The sequence below is a fragment of the Cicer arietinum genome, chromosome 6 (genome assembly GCF_000331145.2).
Source record: "Cicer arietinum cultivar CDC Frontier isolate Library 1 chromosome 6, Cicar.CDCFrontier_v2.0, whole genome shotgun sequence".
In the NCBI taxonomy this organism is placed as follows: domain Eukaryota; kingdom Viridiplantae; phylum Streptophyta; class Magnoliopsida; order Fabales; family Fabaceae; genus Cicer; species Cicer arietinum.
In genome coordinates, this window is record NC_021165.2 from 22,651,184 (window position 1) to 22,664,517 (window position 13,334).

The window sequence follows — 13,334 nt, forward strand, 5'->3', positions numbered from 1 at the left end:
AAACTAGTGCAAAAGGAGAAACATAGTTCATATAGAAGTTGCTTCATTGGTACGATATTGCTTCCAACCTGGTGCAATGTCTGGCATTGGAAATCCATCTTTCATCTTTAACTGCAAAAATTAAATAAATTAACAAAATATAAGACAAAATTATCAGAATAAAATTTAAAAAAGTATAAGAAAATAATTACCGGAACCCAGTGATTTCCATTAACAAAACCAATACAACAAATGCGATCATTTTTTGTCGATCCGGAATGTGAACCCCTCATAGGAAAGAAAGTCATTGAAAATGTCAGACCGAACGTGACAAGAATAATATTATATGTTGTCGCTATCACGTAACCCATATCAGGCATGGACAACCATTTATCCATGGGTTGAACACCTAAGCCGGATATCATCAACGAATCTCTTACTTCTTTAATGCGTCCTGTGAACAATCTATCATATGGAGTTACATGAGAAACAATCTCTTGATCCAATCTCTTGCGGACCAAAGACCAACACTCTTCACCGAAACCAAGCAATAATGCAATAGCGCGAAAACCACAATTTCCATCAGCTGCCACGTCAAATATGTCATCAATGTATGGCTGAATAATATCAGGAAATTGTGTCAATAACAAATTTTTTGAAGAATGAGATGACTGAGAGGGGTGTTTCTTTGATTGAGAGGCTTGTCTCTTCTTTGATTGAGAGGGTTGGGAACCAATATCTTCACCATATGTTGCATTAACATGCTCAAAGTAAGAAGGGTCTCGATATACATCATATCCATCTGGCTTCATACCCTTACTCTTCTTCACTCTTCCTTTGGTTTTGACTTTTTCAGGTGGTGGACATATTGAACTTGTACTTGGAAAAGCAAGTTCACGCACTTTACTCTTCAACACTCGTTTCCCAATAACATCAAGTGATCGAAAGCGTTTCCATAAGGCATTCATCTCAGTAGACATATCCAACTCTGATCCATCTTCTGTGTCTTGAGTGAGTTCACATTCCATGCTTAATTTTCTCCATTGAATATGCACAGAATCTAGAGGAATTGGTTCACCCATTAATTTATATTGTCCCAATTCACAAGCACAAGGTAATCCGTATGTCCTTCTCAGAGAACACCCACATATAGATTTGTCAGTACCCACCCACTCAACTTTGTCGTATTCTTCAGCAATACGTCTTTGAGCTTCTGTTGATACAAATGTATTCAATCTCTGATAAAATGGATTTCTGTGCTCATGCTCTTCATCATAAAAACTTTTTTGAAACGAGGCTCTGATTCTTTTATGTTGTAACCTTATCATGTTGTTCATAGCCTCCCAACATTTACACAAATCACTCATGCTATTTTCTAACATTAACTTCAGTTTCCAGTGAGCCGACTCAACCCTGTAAAATTCAACAATATATAATAAAATTATATTAAATACCTGTTAGTCGTTGTGTTCCCCAAATGCATCACTTTATTTGTCCATGCTTCAACAAATCTTTCCTTATGTGGAGTCAACCAAGTTTCTTTGACATAATCAACAAACACTTTAGTATCAACACATGATTGTTCAAACATATGCAAGCGCATCATATACTCTTTTTCATTACTACAATACATAATGTCTTTCCACATATTCAATATTGACTCTTGTCTATCCTTTAAGACATATTGCTTGCATTTTGCTCCAACATTTTTTTCGATATGAAATCGACAAAGTAAATTAACAGCATGTGGAAACACAATGCCAACTGCATTCATTAACGCAAGATCTCTGTCTGTCACAATTACTTGAGGGAATTTATTTTGTGTAACAAACAAATCTTTTAGTCTCTCTAATGCCCAACAAAAGTTTTCTTCCCTCTCACATTCCAAATAAGCAAACCCAACTACAAATGTTTTCTCTGTTGATGTCATACCAACAATTTCAAGTAATGGCATTCTGTATTTATTGGTTTTGTAGGTACTGTCCATAATCAACACAATCGGAAACAAATTCAACAACTTCACTGAATCTGGATGCGCCCAAAAAATATCTCTCATAACATCGGAGTCTTCACGCTTTCTATTCCAGCACACATATTTTGCATCTTCAATTAACTTGAATAAATGTTGCATCTCTGTTCTATTACCTCTCACGCGCAATCGAATGATACTTCTCTGTTTATATATTTGTGAGATCTTAGTAACATTACTCTTATCTCGGTCTTGCAATGAGAGTAATATGTGTCTCGGTGCAACATTATATTTTGTTAATTCATGAACATGCTTTCTATCTTCTTCATTTAAGCGCCCAACATATGCATGCCCCTCCAAAGTATCAGGTAATTCATGGTTGTGAATTCCACAAATTACTTTAACTATCCATCCTGAACCATCTTTTAATGGTTTTGATCTAAGCTTGAAAGGACAATCACATTTTTTTGTTGAACTTCGAATAGAACTAGCAGCACACTTGTATTTTCCCCCTTTGTCACAACCTAATATTAATTTATTTCTCCGTCCTTTCTCACCCGTCTCTATATCTGATCTTCTGATAATAACGGTAACTTTATTTTTTATACCAATTTCTTTTGCCCATTTCACAACAGTATCCCTTGAATCAAATATCTGAAATAAAATAATTATAATTAATCACAAAAATATATTTTTATAATATTAATATTAAATATATTTATTCATACCTGATCTGTGTCAAAAATATTTGTAGTATCGACGCATGTTTTGTCCATTAATAGTAGTGGATTATCCATATCTGTTAACATTTAAAAAAAATTAAAAAAAATTAAAAAACTTAAAAAAAAATTAAAAAAATATGGTCTGTACCGGAAAACTCAAAAATGAAGTTTTCCGGAACCTAATACTGTACCGGAATACTTGCCAACCAAGATTTCCGGTACACAAATTTTCTCTTCTGTACCGGAAAAGTCAGTTTTAACATTTCCGGTACTATACTCTGTACCGGAAAACTCAGTTTTAACATTTTCAGTACTTTACTCTGTACCGGAAATCTTGTTTCAAGTATTCCGGTAGTTACCGGAAAACTGACACTTACCGGAAATCTGTTTTACGGCTGGGTTTGTGACAAAATGGTGAAAAAAATATTTACATTTCCGGTATAATAGTCATTTACAAAATGGTGAAAAAAATTGAGGGTAGTTTTGCCATTTTCGAATTTTTTTGGGGGTACAAGGCAAAGTGTGGGGGTACAAGGGAAATTTTTCTATAAGGATTCGCCATTTTGAGATGCGTATTTTTTTTTTTGTTTAATGGATTATAGGCCTTAATGAAGAATGATCCAACTCATGGGTTGAATGTATGGGCCTGTTGGGCCTTCTCATCACAGTATAATTAAAAAAACGCGGGAAGTGGTGGGTGATTCTGAGTTCCTTCTATCATCGACATGAATCAATTTCTTAAAGAGAAAGTAACCGTAAGCAATAAGTACTCGGTTATTACACGTAATCTCCACAGCCACGTGTTTTCTTTTCTTCCACGTGTCAGTTTTGTCCTAAGTGTATAAATACACAAATAAATGTTTTTAATCTTATCTTTCTCTTTCTCACTTCCTCACTTCACAACAACATTGTACCTACTTATAATGTCTCAAAAAAGTTCATTCTACCCACAAGTCGATTCCACCAATCCAGACGCAAATTCTTCTTCTTCTTCTTTCTCCATGTATCCAAACACTGCATATTCATCACAACAAGTTCTGGTGACCGTTCCCAACGTGATTCTCCATCTCATAGAAAAAGATTCAAGCGTCCACCTAGCTTCCGGCGACTTAACCATAGTAAGCCTCAAAGAAGACAACAACGTCGTAGCAGTTCTCGCTCGCATAAGCGATCAAATCCAATGGCCGTTAGCCAAAGACGTTTCAACAGTAAAACTCGACGATTCGCATTACTTTTTCACACTTCAAATTCCACAGAGTAAAACAGAGAGTGGGACGGAGGTTTTGAACTACGGAATGACGGTGGCAACAAAAGGGGAAGAGAGTGTTTTGATTTTGAAGGAACTTGATAAGATTCTTGAAAAGTATAGTTTTTTTTCGGTTGAGAAGGTGAAGGGTGTAAAAGGGTGGGAGGTTTTGGAGGAGAAAAGGGAAGATGTGGAGGAAAGTTCTGCTGCTGCTTATTGGACAACGTTGGCACCAAACGTGGAAGATTATAGTGGAAGATTTGCAAGATGGATTGCTGCTGGGTCAGGACAAGTTGTCAGGGGAATTCTGTGGTGTGGTGATGTTACTGTTGAGAGATTGAAATGGGGGAATGATTTCATGAAGAAGAGGTTGCAGCCTGGGTCGAAATCACAAATTAGTCCACATGCTTTGGAGAGTATTAAAAGGTTCCATATTTGAAACTTTTCTATCTGTTATGTGTCGCTTAATTTGTTTTTATGATTTTGATCATGTTATGAATGTTGGGTTAATCTTGAAACGACCATGATTGTGAGAGTTTATTTTTATAGGGTTAAGAAGTTGACGAAGATGTCAGAGAAAGTGGCCATTGGTATCCTCACTGGGGTTGTCAAGGTGTCTGGATTCTTCACTAGTTCGGTGGTGAATTCAAAACCGGGAAAGAAGTTCTTTAGCTTTCTTCCTGGAGAAGTTTTACTTGCTTCCCTTGATGGATTCAGTAAGTTAATTATATCTTTAACTTTATTACTATTTGTTTATTTATTGTTCTGCCTATTATGTTTAAGTATTGGTTTATTTTTCTTTTTCTTATTCTTTGGCTGTTTGTGCAGATAAGGTGTGTGACGCTGTAGAAGTAGCTGGAAGGAATGTTTTGTCCACTTCATCAGTTGTTACCACTGGACTTGTTTCACATAAGTAAGTTAACATTATAGTTCATAGGGTCCTTCTAACAAAGCAGTCAAAAAAGGAAACAAAAATATATTTTCTTTTTATCTCTAATGCTTAGCATTTCCTTAATTAATATTATAATTGACTTTCTGTTTTGGTCATATTAGATATGGAGAGCAAGCTGCTGAGGTTACAAATGAAGGGCTTGACGCTGCAGGGCATGCATTTGGAACAGCTTGGACTGTGTTCAAACTTAGAAAGGCACTCAACCCAAAGAGTGTGATCAAACCAACAACACTAGCTAAAGCTGCTGCTCAAGCAAGCTCTTCTCAGTTGAAGGCTAAGAAATAACTAGTCATAGCAACAAGAGAATCAGCTTATCGTCAACCCCTTACCCACACACATCATTAGTTTTTTATTTTATTTTTATTTTGTTGTTATTTGATGTTATAATATATCAAAATAGAATTCCAACACCATATGTTGGCATGTCACTGGGTCAAATTTCACAAAATTGATTTTGTTCCACTTCAACAAAAATCTAATGTGTCAATCTTTTTTTTCCATTTTCTAACATAATTTTTACCATTTTTCATTTGAACATTTGAGAAGAAATATAATACTTGTTGTAAATATAAGTACATATAGAATTTTTTTTATTCCTATAAAAGTCTAATACTTTTAAATATCTATTTTTTCATAGTTAAAAAATAATATTTTAATTCTTACAATTAAATTGATTAATAGAGTTAGAAATATGAGTTCTGTAAATTTTTTGACACGACACTTCTTTGAAATAATGTAATAAATTACAACTTGAAAGAATCACTATAGAAATATTTTTTTTTAAAGTTGTTAACTTATGACACATAAGATGAAAAATTGTAATTTTTAGCTATTGTTATTTTTAAATAGCACCCCTATAAATACATGTTTTGTTATGTTTTATTATGTAATGTCTTACATTATTTCAAATATTATTAGTATACATCAATCTTAATCGTCAAATGCTTTTTTTAGTCACAGTAATTTTCATTTTTTTTTTCATTTTTAATTCTATATTTAATCATAAATTTTAAATTTTAAGCAATACTCTATACATCAACTTTGATCAAGTTTGATAAGAGTCTATCAAATAGATAAAGTGTTATAAACACATTTTGACATATATTACAAATTCAAATTTAACTATTATTTGACACATATTGTATTATTCATTATACAAATTCTAAAGAGATTATCATTTATTTCAACCTAACTAATACAAAAGATAACATCTTCTAATAAAGAGTTAATATTATCCCTTCATATTAATTATATATTTAGAAAGTTTAGATTTTACAAATTATAAATATTTAAAATATCTTCTTCTTATATTTTTTATTTAAAAATAATTTTTTAATTATTTTACTCAACATAATTAACTTTACAATATACATAATATATTACTTTAAAATATAAATTTATTAACAGTTAGAAAAAAGGGATTACGTTTATTACATTTCTACTAGTCCAAATTATAAGATTCTACATGTTTGTAGATAAGGTTGTTTAACAGTTTTTTAACTGATGTATAATACTTGGCGATTTTTTTCACTAGTCTACTGTGAGAAACTTAATAGAGTTGCGAGAATTTGCAATTGTTAATTCCATTTATTTGTCTTCAAAATTAACTGGATCTAACAAATTCAAACCTTGATGAACGTACTAGTAAGCAAGGGGAAGCATAGTAATATGACTAAAAATATAAATTGCAAGAAGTACAATAGTCAATCTCTTAGGCATATAAATTATTCCTTGTAACTTCAAAGTGGTACTTGCACATCGATATGTATACATAATACATCCAAATATGAGTTATGTCAAACTACAATTTTCATTCTAAAATACTTCTGTTCTAACACCTAAAGGCACTGCATTAAGCATTTTTTTCACAAACAAGCTTATCATTTACTAATGATACAATCGTTTTCTTTTTCACTCAATAACTAGTTTTGAATGGCTTGTAAGTCTTGAGATCCAAAACCACCCCAGCAATGGATCCAACAGCTGCTAATAGTGAAATGATGAGACAACATACACTAAGCATCTGAAGTCCAATCCACTTATTAGTCCATCTTCCAATCTTTTTTTGTGAAATGTACATGTCAATTGGGAAATAAACTGTTAAAGGCCAGAACCCAAAAGCTCCAAGTATTCCAACCACATCATTGAAAAATGGCAATAGCATGGCTATGATGGTTGTCAATAACACAAAAATAGTCCTCCATATTAAGCGGAAAAAGTTGAGTTTGTACACCCCAGTGCATGGAATGGCTATTTCATATTCTGCAGTGACAAAATTATTCTTTGGCCATTTACGTGCACTCCACTTCTCAACAAATGCAAATAAGGGCTGGGAAAATACCTAAACACCATATAATAGACAATTAAATTAGTTTCTACTTCTACATTAGTGACTGACATGTGTTACTCTGTCAGTGTCGTGTCGTTTGACACTGACACGTATCGCTTAAAAGTGATAAGATATAATACCTGGTATGCTCCAATTAGATGCACAACAATTGCAAAGTTGGCAATGTCAAGAAGCCAATAAGGGTTATAGAATCCAAAACCAGTCAAGAGATTTCCAGGTACATGATCTCCAAAGGCTGCATAACCCATGCTACCACAGAGTATATAGAACACTGTAGTAATCATGATGCTCAACATAGTGGCCTTTTTCATGGTCTTGTGCTCCGAAGGAGGTGATTTTATAGTGTCCTGTGCAACAAAACAAACATGTTTTCCTATGTAATAATGTCCATTTTACAAAGAAATGTGTATATTATCATGATGTGCATTATCTGAAATACCTGAATTTCAATGAGGATAATGGAAAAGGAGTATGCAAAAGCCATTGCCCCAAGAGCTTGTAAACTCCTCCATATTTTGTTTGTGCCTGTGACTGTTCCAGCTTGTGTCACTGTGCCGATGCTAATTCCCATCAAACTTCCTTTAAAACTTCTATTTTCTGCACGATGAAAAATAAGAGTTAGAAGTTGCTTGAAAAAGTTAATAATTGTGTAATGATTTATATATATAATAGTATGATACAATTATAATAAAAATATGCTTGTACCTGCTACTTTGGCCACACCTAGACCCAATCCAACTGCAGAATAAGTGAAGGACATGATAGCTGCAACTATGGATAGCCACCATACTTGATCAAAGTCTGGGATTTGAGAAAGTAACACTTCTGCTACACCAAATGTTATCATGTAGCCATTGCTTGACATATGACATGGATCTTTTCCATGACTCTCATGATAACAATTTGACCTTTTTATAGCCCTTAAGAAACAAGCACAAAGATCAAAAGTTGAAATATTAACAAGTTACTTCATTTTATTTAACAAGAATGAGTAATTAATGGCAGTTATGTTTTAACTACTCACATCATGCTAACTGAGGCAGCAATGGTGTATCCAATTGCAACTCCAAAGAGATTCACATATTGAATCACACCACAAATTTTGACCTTTTTTCCTCCTGAAACTCAAAAAAGAATAACATGATCAAATTTCATCATATATATATATATATATATAACAGCACACATGACTACATTGCATGTTATTGATGTTGTTACCTAAGATGGACTTTACTGCATCCATGTAGGTGTAATTTCTCTGTCCAGTAACAGAGTCATCTGTTCTGTAACACTGTGTTAGTAAACTGGAAGTGTAGAGATTAACGACGGCGAAGAGAAACATGACAACAGGTCCAACAGCCCAACCAAGTTGAGCTATTGCCCATGCCAGGGAAAGGACTCCAGAGCCTATCACAGCAGTTATGATATGAGCAGTTGCTGTCCAAAATGTTCCTGCAATGCAACAATTGATTCTTTATATATCACTTGGTTAAAATGTTCCTACAATGCAGCCTGGTTGAGAATTCAGTGGAACTGTGTTTTTTAAATCAACTTGATCTTATTAAATTATTTTGGTTGAAATTAACGTTTGAAATGAAATTTTCAACTTAACATTAAATTTACTATTTATCATTTCTACTCAAATGAACCCCCTAAGCTTTCTATCTATTATCCACTGAACATCTGAGTTCAGACCAACTAAGTTAATATTTAAGTGGATTTAGTGGAAACTGAACGACAAATATTTTTTTTAAATTTTTTTGTTTAATTTTGTTTTAAACAAAAAAAAAAATCATTTCTACTCAAATGAAGTTTTGATGTAAAATCAATAGGGAATAGGCAGTAGTTGAAGAGAAAAAATATATTTTTATTTGCACATCGTATTTTGTTAAGCAGAATATTTAAATAAGCAGTGATAGTTTAAAAGGTATTAAATTGAACCTGTTCTTTTGAGGCGACCATCATCATCAAAGCACTTGGAATAATTGGACTGAATGGTAATTGCCTCAGCCTCCTCCTTTTGGATTTTGTGCTGTGCTTCCACTTCTAAGTAGTGTCTGATATCATGCCTCTCTTCAATCTGTTAAAACAATTGAATATAGTAATCATTAAGAAAGCATTGATTTAAAATATTGGTTAATTAATTTGGTCTTACAACTCCTTGGTGGGTTCTGCTAGGAAGGGTTCTACTTCTTTGCAACATAGTTAGCTGGATAGTGTGAGTGAGATAGTAGAAGAAAATAATTAAGGTGAATGTGAGGAATGTTTTTTATTGCTGAAAAGGAATGGATAATTTATAATATCAGTGTGCATTGTGCAACCAACGCAAAACACGTTTCCAGTGGTAGTTAGAAATAGAAATGTACTTAAATTTGATATGAAAGATTTAATCTTAGTCGATTATTGAGGTTGCGACGAGTGGTTGTTATGAGGAAGCAAACAAACTTCTAGACTGTAATCGTGGTACTGCATGGGGCCAACTACGCACCAACAAATTAATATCGAGGTAGGGTCTACATTATATTGTCGACTAAAACTTCAAAATTACCCAAAATGTTAAAAAGGTAAAAAATGCTCTCTTTTTACAATGATTAGTGATAATGGTTAGTGCTAGTCATACTTGTGATTAATTACCACTACTTTAAACTTTATGATATCACCAAAGATGACGTTCGCATCCAATTCATAGTGATACTTAAATCTCAAAATTAATTCAACCTCACTTGTTATCGAAGGAGGAAAACTCAAGTTCAAATTTTCAATTGCACCACACCGTGATCATTTGTGAGGTCGACGTTGGCACGTTTTGGTTGTTAGTGAGTATTATCCTATCCAATGTTCTTTGTCAAGTTTCAACAACGCAAGAAGAGCATTTTCGGAGGTTAGTTTTAGTTGCGTCGAGGTTTCTGTCTTCCTCCCTCCCTTCAAATAAGTTTATCCACTTATCAACAACTCAATGGAATATGCACTCATTTCTGTTCCACAGGGTATGCATTTCTTTATTACGTATTTAAATTTTGTTTAGTTTTTATTGTAATTTTCGAACTATATTAAATAAATGATTTAGTAATATATTTTAAATGATATTATGCAGATCGATCAACACTTATGAATATGATAATACAAGAAATTCTAAAATCTTCATTTCTAAATTCAATAACTATTTATTTTTATAATTTAATTAATAATAAATAAATAATTAATTCATTTGAACGATTTTACATCATTAAATCCTATGTCACATGAATTAAAATATACCGCATCACTATTTTTTTGTCTATAAATTTGAGTAATGACCAAAATTAGAAGATTTTGAAATGAGATGACTAATCATAATATTTTATATGCGAGCCATTTCCAATTCTTCGTCAATAGCTTTGCCATAAGAGTTCTTGAGAAGCCATATAATACTATGTGATATGAAACTTTGTTATGTGTAGTTTATATAGTATATTATAGGTAAAATACATCCAGTAATCCATTAATATAATAATTCATTCTTTTATATATATATATATATATATATATATATATATATATATATATATATATATTTTCTTCTGATTTAATTATTTATGTTTTAAAATGTCAATAATGCTATTTTTTTTTATAGAAACTAAGAAAATTCATCAAAATCTTCAAACAAAACCTATAAAATACAATTTTGATCAAATTCATATATTAATCAAATTCTTAACTCAAATATTCAAATAAACTCATATTTTCATTCTTTATTTGATAAATTTGATGTCGCTAGAGATAAAAATATGAATTTATTGAGAGATTTAAGTTATAAATTTGATAAAAATTTGAGTTAAGTTGAAAATAATATTTAATTTTATGAAGTTTATTTAAAAATTTTGATGAATTTTTAGAAATTTTGGAAAAAAAAAAAGGAGGTAGAAGTATTGATCGTTGGGTGTGGGTTAAAATTTTCCACCATGTTTTAGCAGCTGGCGTGAGCCCGTTAAACTCATATATAGCATTTTTGGATCCAATTTGTTTTGGTCGTATAGTTTGTCTTTTATTATAAATGAAGGTGTCGTATAGTTTGTCTTTTATTATAAATAAAGGTGATTATTCATCTATTTTTCAATGTTTATTTATGATGTATAAACATACTATTAAATTAGAATTTGCGGTATTATTTATTTCATTTTTTTATTATCAAATTTAACCTTTCCACTATCCAACAGGACCGGCCCTAGGGGTAGACTACCAAGGTTATCTGTCGTGGGCTTAAAAAATTTCTTTTTACTTATAGAGTAATATTAACTCCAAAACTTTAATATTCTCGTTGATTTATTTATGGAACTTAAATTTTAAGAGAAATAAAACAAGTTAATAATGAAGTCTTCTTAGCCAAAATAAGTATGCAAATAAAATATTTAATAAATTTAACACGAAAGATAGTAAAAGCAACCAACACACCAATGAATCAAAAGTAGAAATTTAGCAAATATGATGAAGCACAAAATTTGATAATTTAATAAAGTCAATATATGAATCTAATTGGTTCATTGATGTATCTTTATAGCACTACTACACCGGACATAATATTTGTTTTTAGTTCCTTTATTTGTTGTTGGTTGCTTTAAAGGTTCATGCATTTTGTTAGTATAGTGTGTTAACAATGAAAAGAGGAAGAAGAAAAACAAACACTCTAGGGTTTCATAACATAGAATAAACTAAATTTGAGTTAACAGGGTTACAATGAGTATATATATAAAAGAATAGAAATGTCTAAAATACCCTTACTACTAATATATAATAACATTATCTAACATCTTCCCTCAAAATCACGATGCATTAACATGGAGCATCAAGAGTTTGTCAACTAAAAAACGGAAACGTTTAATGGAATGCATTTTTGTAAATAAATCAACAATCTGTATAGAAGAAGAGACAAACGGTAGAGTAATGGTTTCATGCTGAAGATGATGACGAGTAAGATGACAATCAATCTCAATGTGTTTGGTGCGTTCATGAAAGACCGAGTTGTGAGCAATTTGAATAGCACTCTTGTTATCGCAGTGCATCGGAGTTGGCTCAGAAAGAGAGATACCCATATCAGACAAAAGCCAACGCAACCAAATTATTTCAGCGGTAGTGGATGCCATAACACGATACTCAGCTTCTGTAGAGGAGCGAGAGACAATGTCTTATTTGTTACTCTTCCAAGAAATAAGACAGTCTCTAAGAAAGATACAAAACCCTATGGTGGATTTATGATCTGTGGTGTCACCAGCCCAATCAGCATTAGAATAAGCTCGTAACTCTAATGAGGATGACGATGGAAAGAGAAGACTTTGAAATTGAGTTCCTCGAAGCTAACGAATAATCTGAATAATTGATGCCCAATGTACTGTAGTGAGAGAGAGAGACAACAAACTGACTAACAACATGAACAACATACGCAATGTCAGGTATGGTAATCGTAAGATACACTAATCTGCCAACCAACGTACGATAAAAAGTGGAATCTGATAAACGAACACCATCTGAGGAAGCATATTTCACATTCAACTTAAGAGAAGTGATCACATTAGAGAATTTCTCAAACCAAGCTCGGGGAGTCTGTTTAAAACCATATAGAGCCTTTTTTAACTTACATACTTCCCCTTGATTATGAGAAACTCCTTGCGGAGGGACCATCTAGACTTCTTCATGAAGCTCACTATTTAAAAAAACATTTTTGACATCCATTTGGGAAATATGTCATTGACGAATAGATGCAACTGCAATAAGAGTACGAATAGTGGTCATCTTGGCTACAGGAGCAAAAGTTTCTTCATAATCTATACCATATTGTTGAGAGAAACCCTTGGCAACAAGACGTGCTTTGTAGCGCTCAACTGACCCATCAGACTTAATTTTGATCTTGTATACCCAAAGAGACCTAATAACACGTTTTCCAGAAGGAAGATGTACTAATTCCCAAGTATTGGTTTTGTGCAATGCAGAAAGTTCTTCTGTCATAGCCTGCTGCCAAAGAGGATCAAGAATAGCCTCGTTATAGGAAGAGGGCTCAGACAAACTGTGAATAGAGGTTAAGAAAGAAACAAACGAAGTTGAGTAAGTGGAATAGACAAAATCAGGTAACTGAGTAGACTTAC

At 32.6% G+C, this 13,334-nt stretch overlaps 2 protein-coding genes across 2 annotated transcripts; one reads left to right on the top strand and one right to left on the bottom strand.

Annotated features, from left to right (window-relative positions):
* Nucleotides 1–3,530: 3,530 nt before the first annotated feature.
* LOC101495575 (protein EARLY-RESPONSIVE TO DEHYDRATION 7, chloroplastic-like) lies at nucleotides 3,531–5,368 on the top strand. The gene is made up of 4 exons (XM_027336256.2): nucleotides 3,531–4,342; nucleotides 4,466–4,632; nucleotides 4,745–4,829; nucleotides 4,970–5,368. The coding sequence occupies exons 1-4, from the start codon at nucleotides 3,594–3,596 to the stop codon at nucleotides 5,151–5,153; spliced, it is 1,185 nt and encodes a 394-aa protein (XP_027192057.2). The 5' UTR covers nucleotides 3,531–3,593; the 3' UTR covers nucleotides 5,154–5,368.
* A 1,200-nt stretch (nucleotides 5,369–6,568) lies between these two features.
* On the bottom strand, nucleotides 6,569–9,568 carry LOC101495903 (amino acid permease 4-like). The gene is made up of 8 exons (XM_004505731.4): nucleotides 9,374–9,568; nucleotides 9,160–9,298; nucleotides 8,437–8,670; nucleotides 8,243–8,336; nucleotides 7,924–8,138; nucleotides 7,658–7,815; nucleotides 7,338–7,565; nucleotides 6,569–7,209 (listed from the first exon to the last, which is right to left on the bottom strand). Exons 1-8 carry the CDS (start codon nucleotides 9,419–9,421, stop codon nucleotides 6,784–6,786), a joined length of 1,542 nt encoding a protein of 513 aa, XP_004505788.1. The 5' UTR covers nucleotides 9,422–9,568; the 3' UTR covers nucleotides 6,569–6,783.
* Between the last annotated feature and the right edge of the window lie 3,766 nt (nucleotides 9,569–13,334).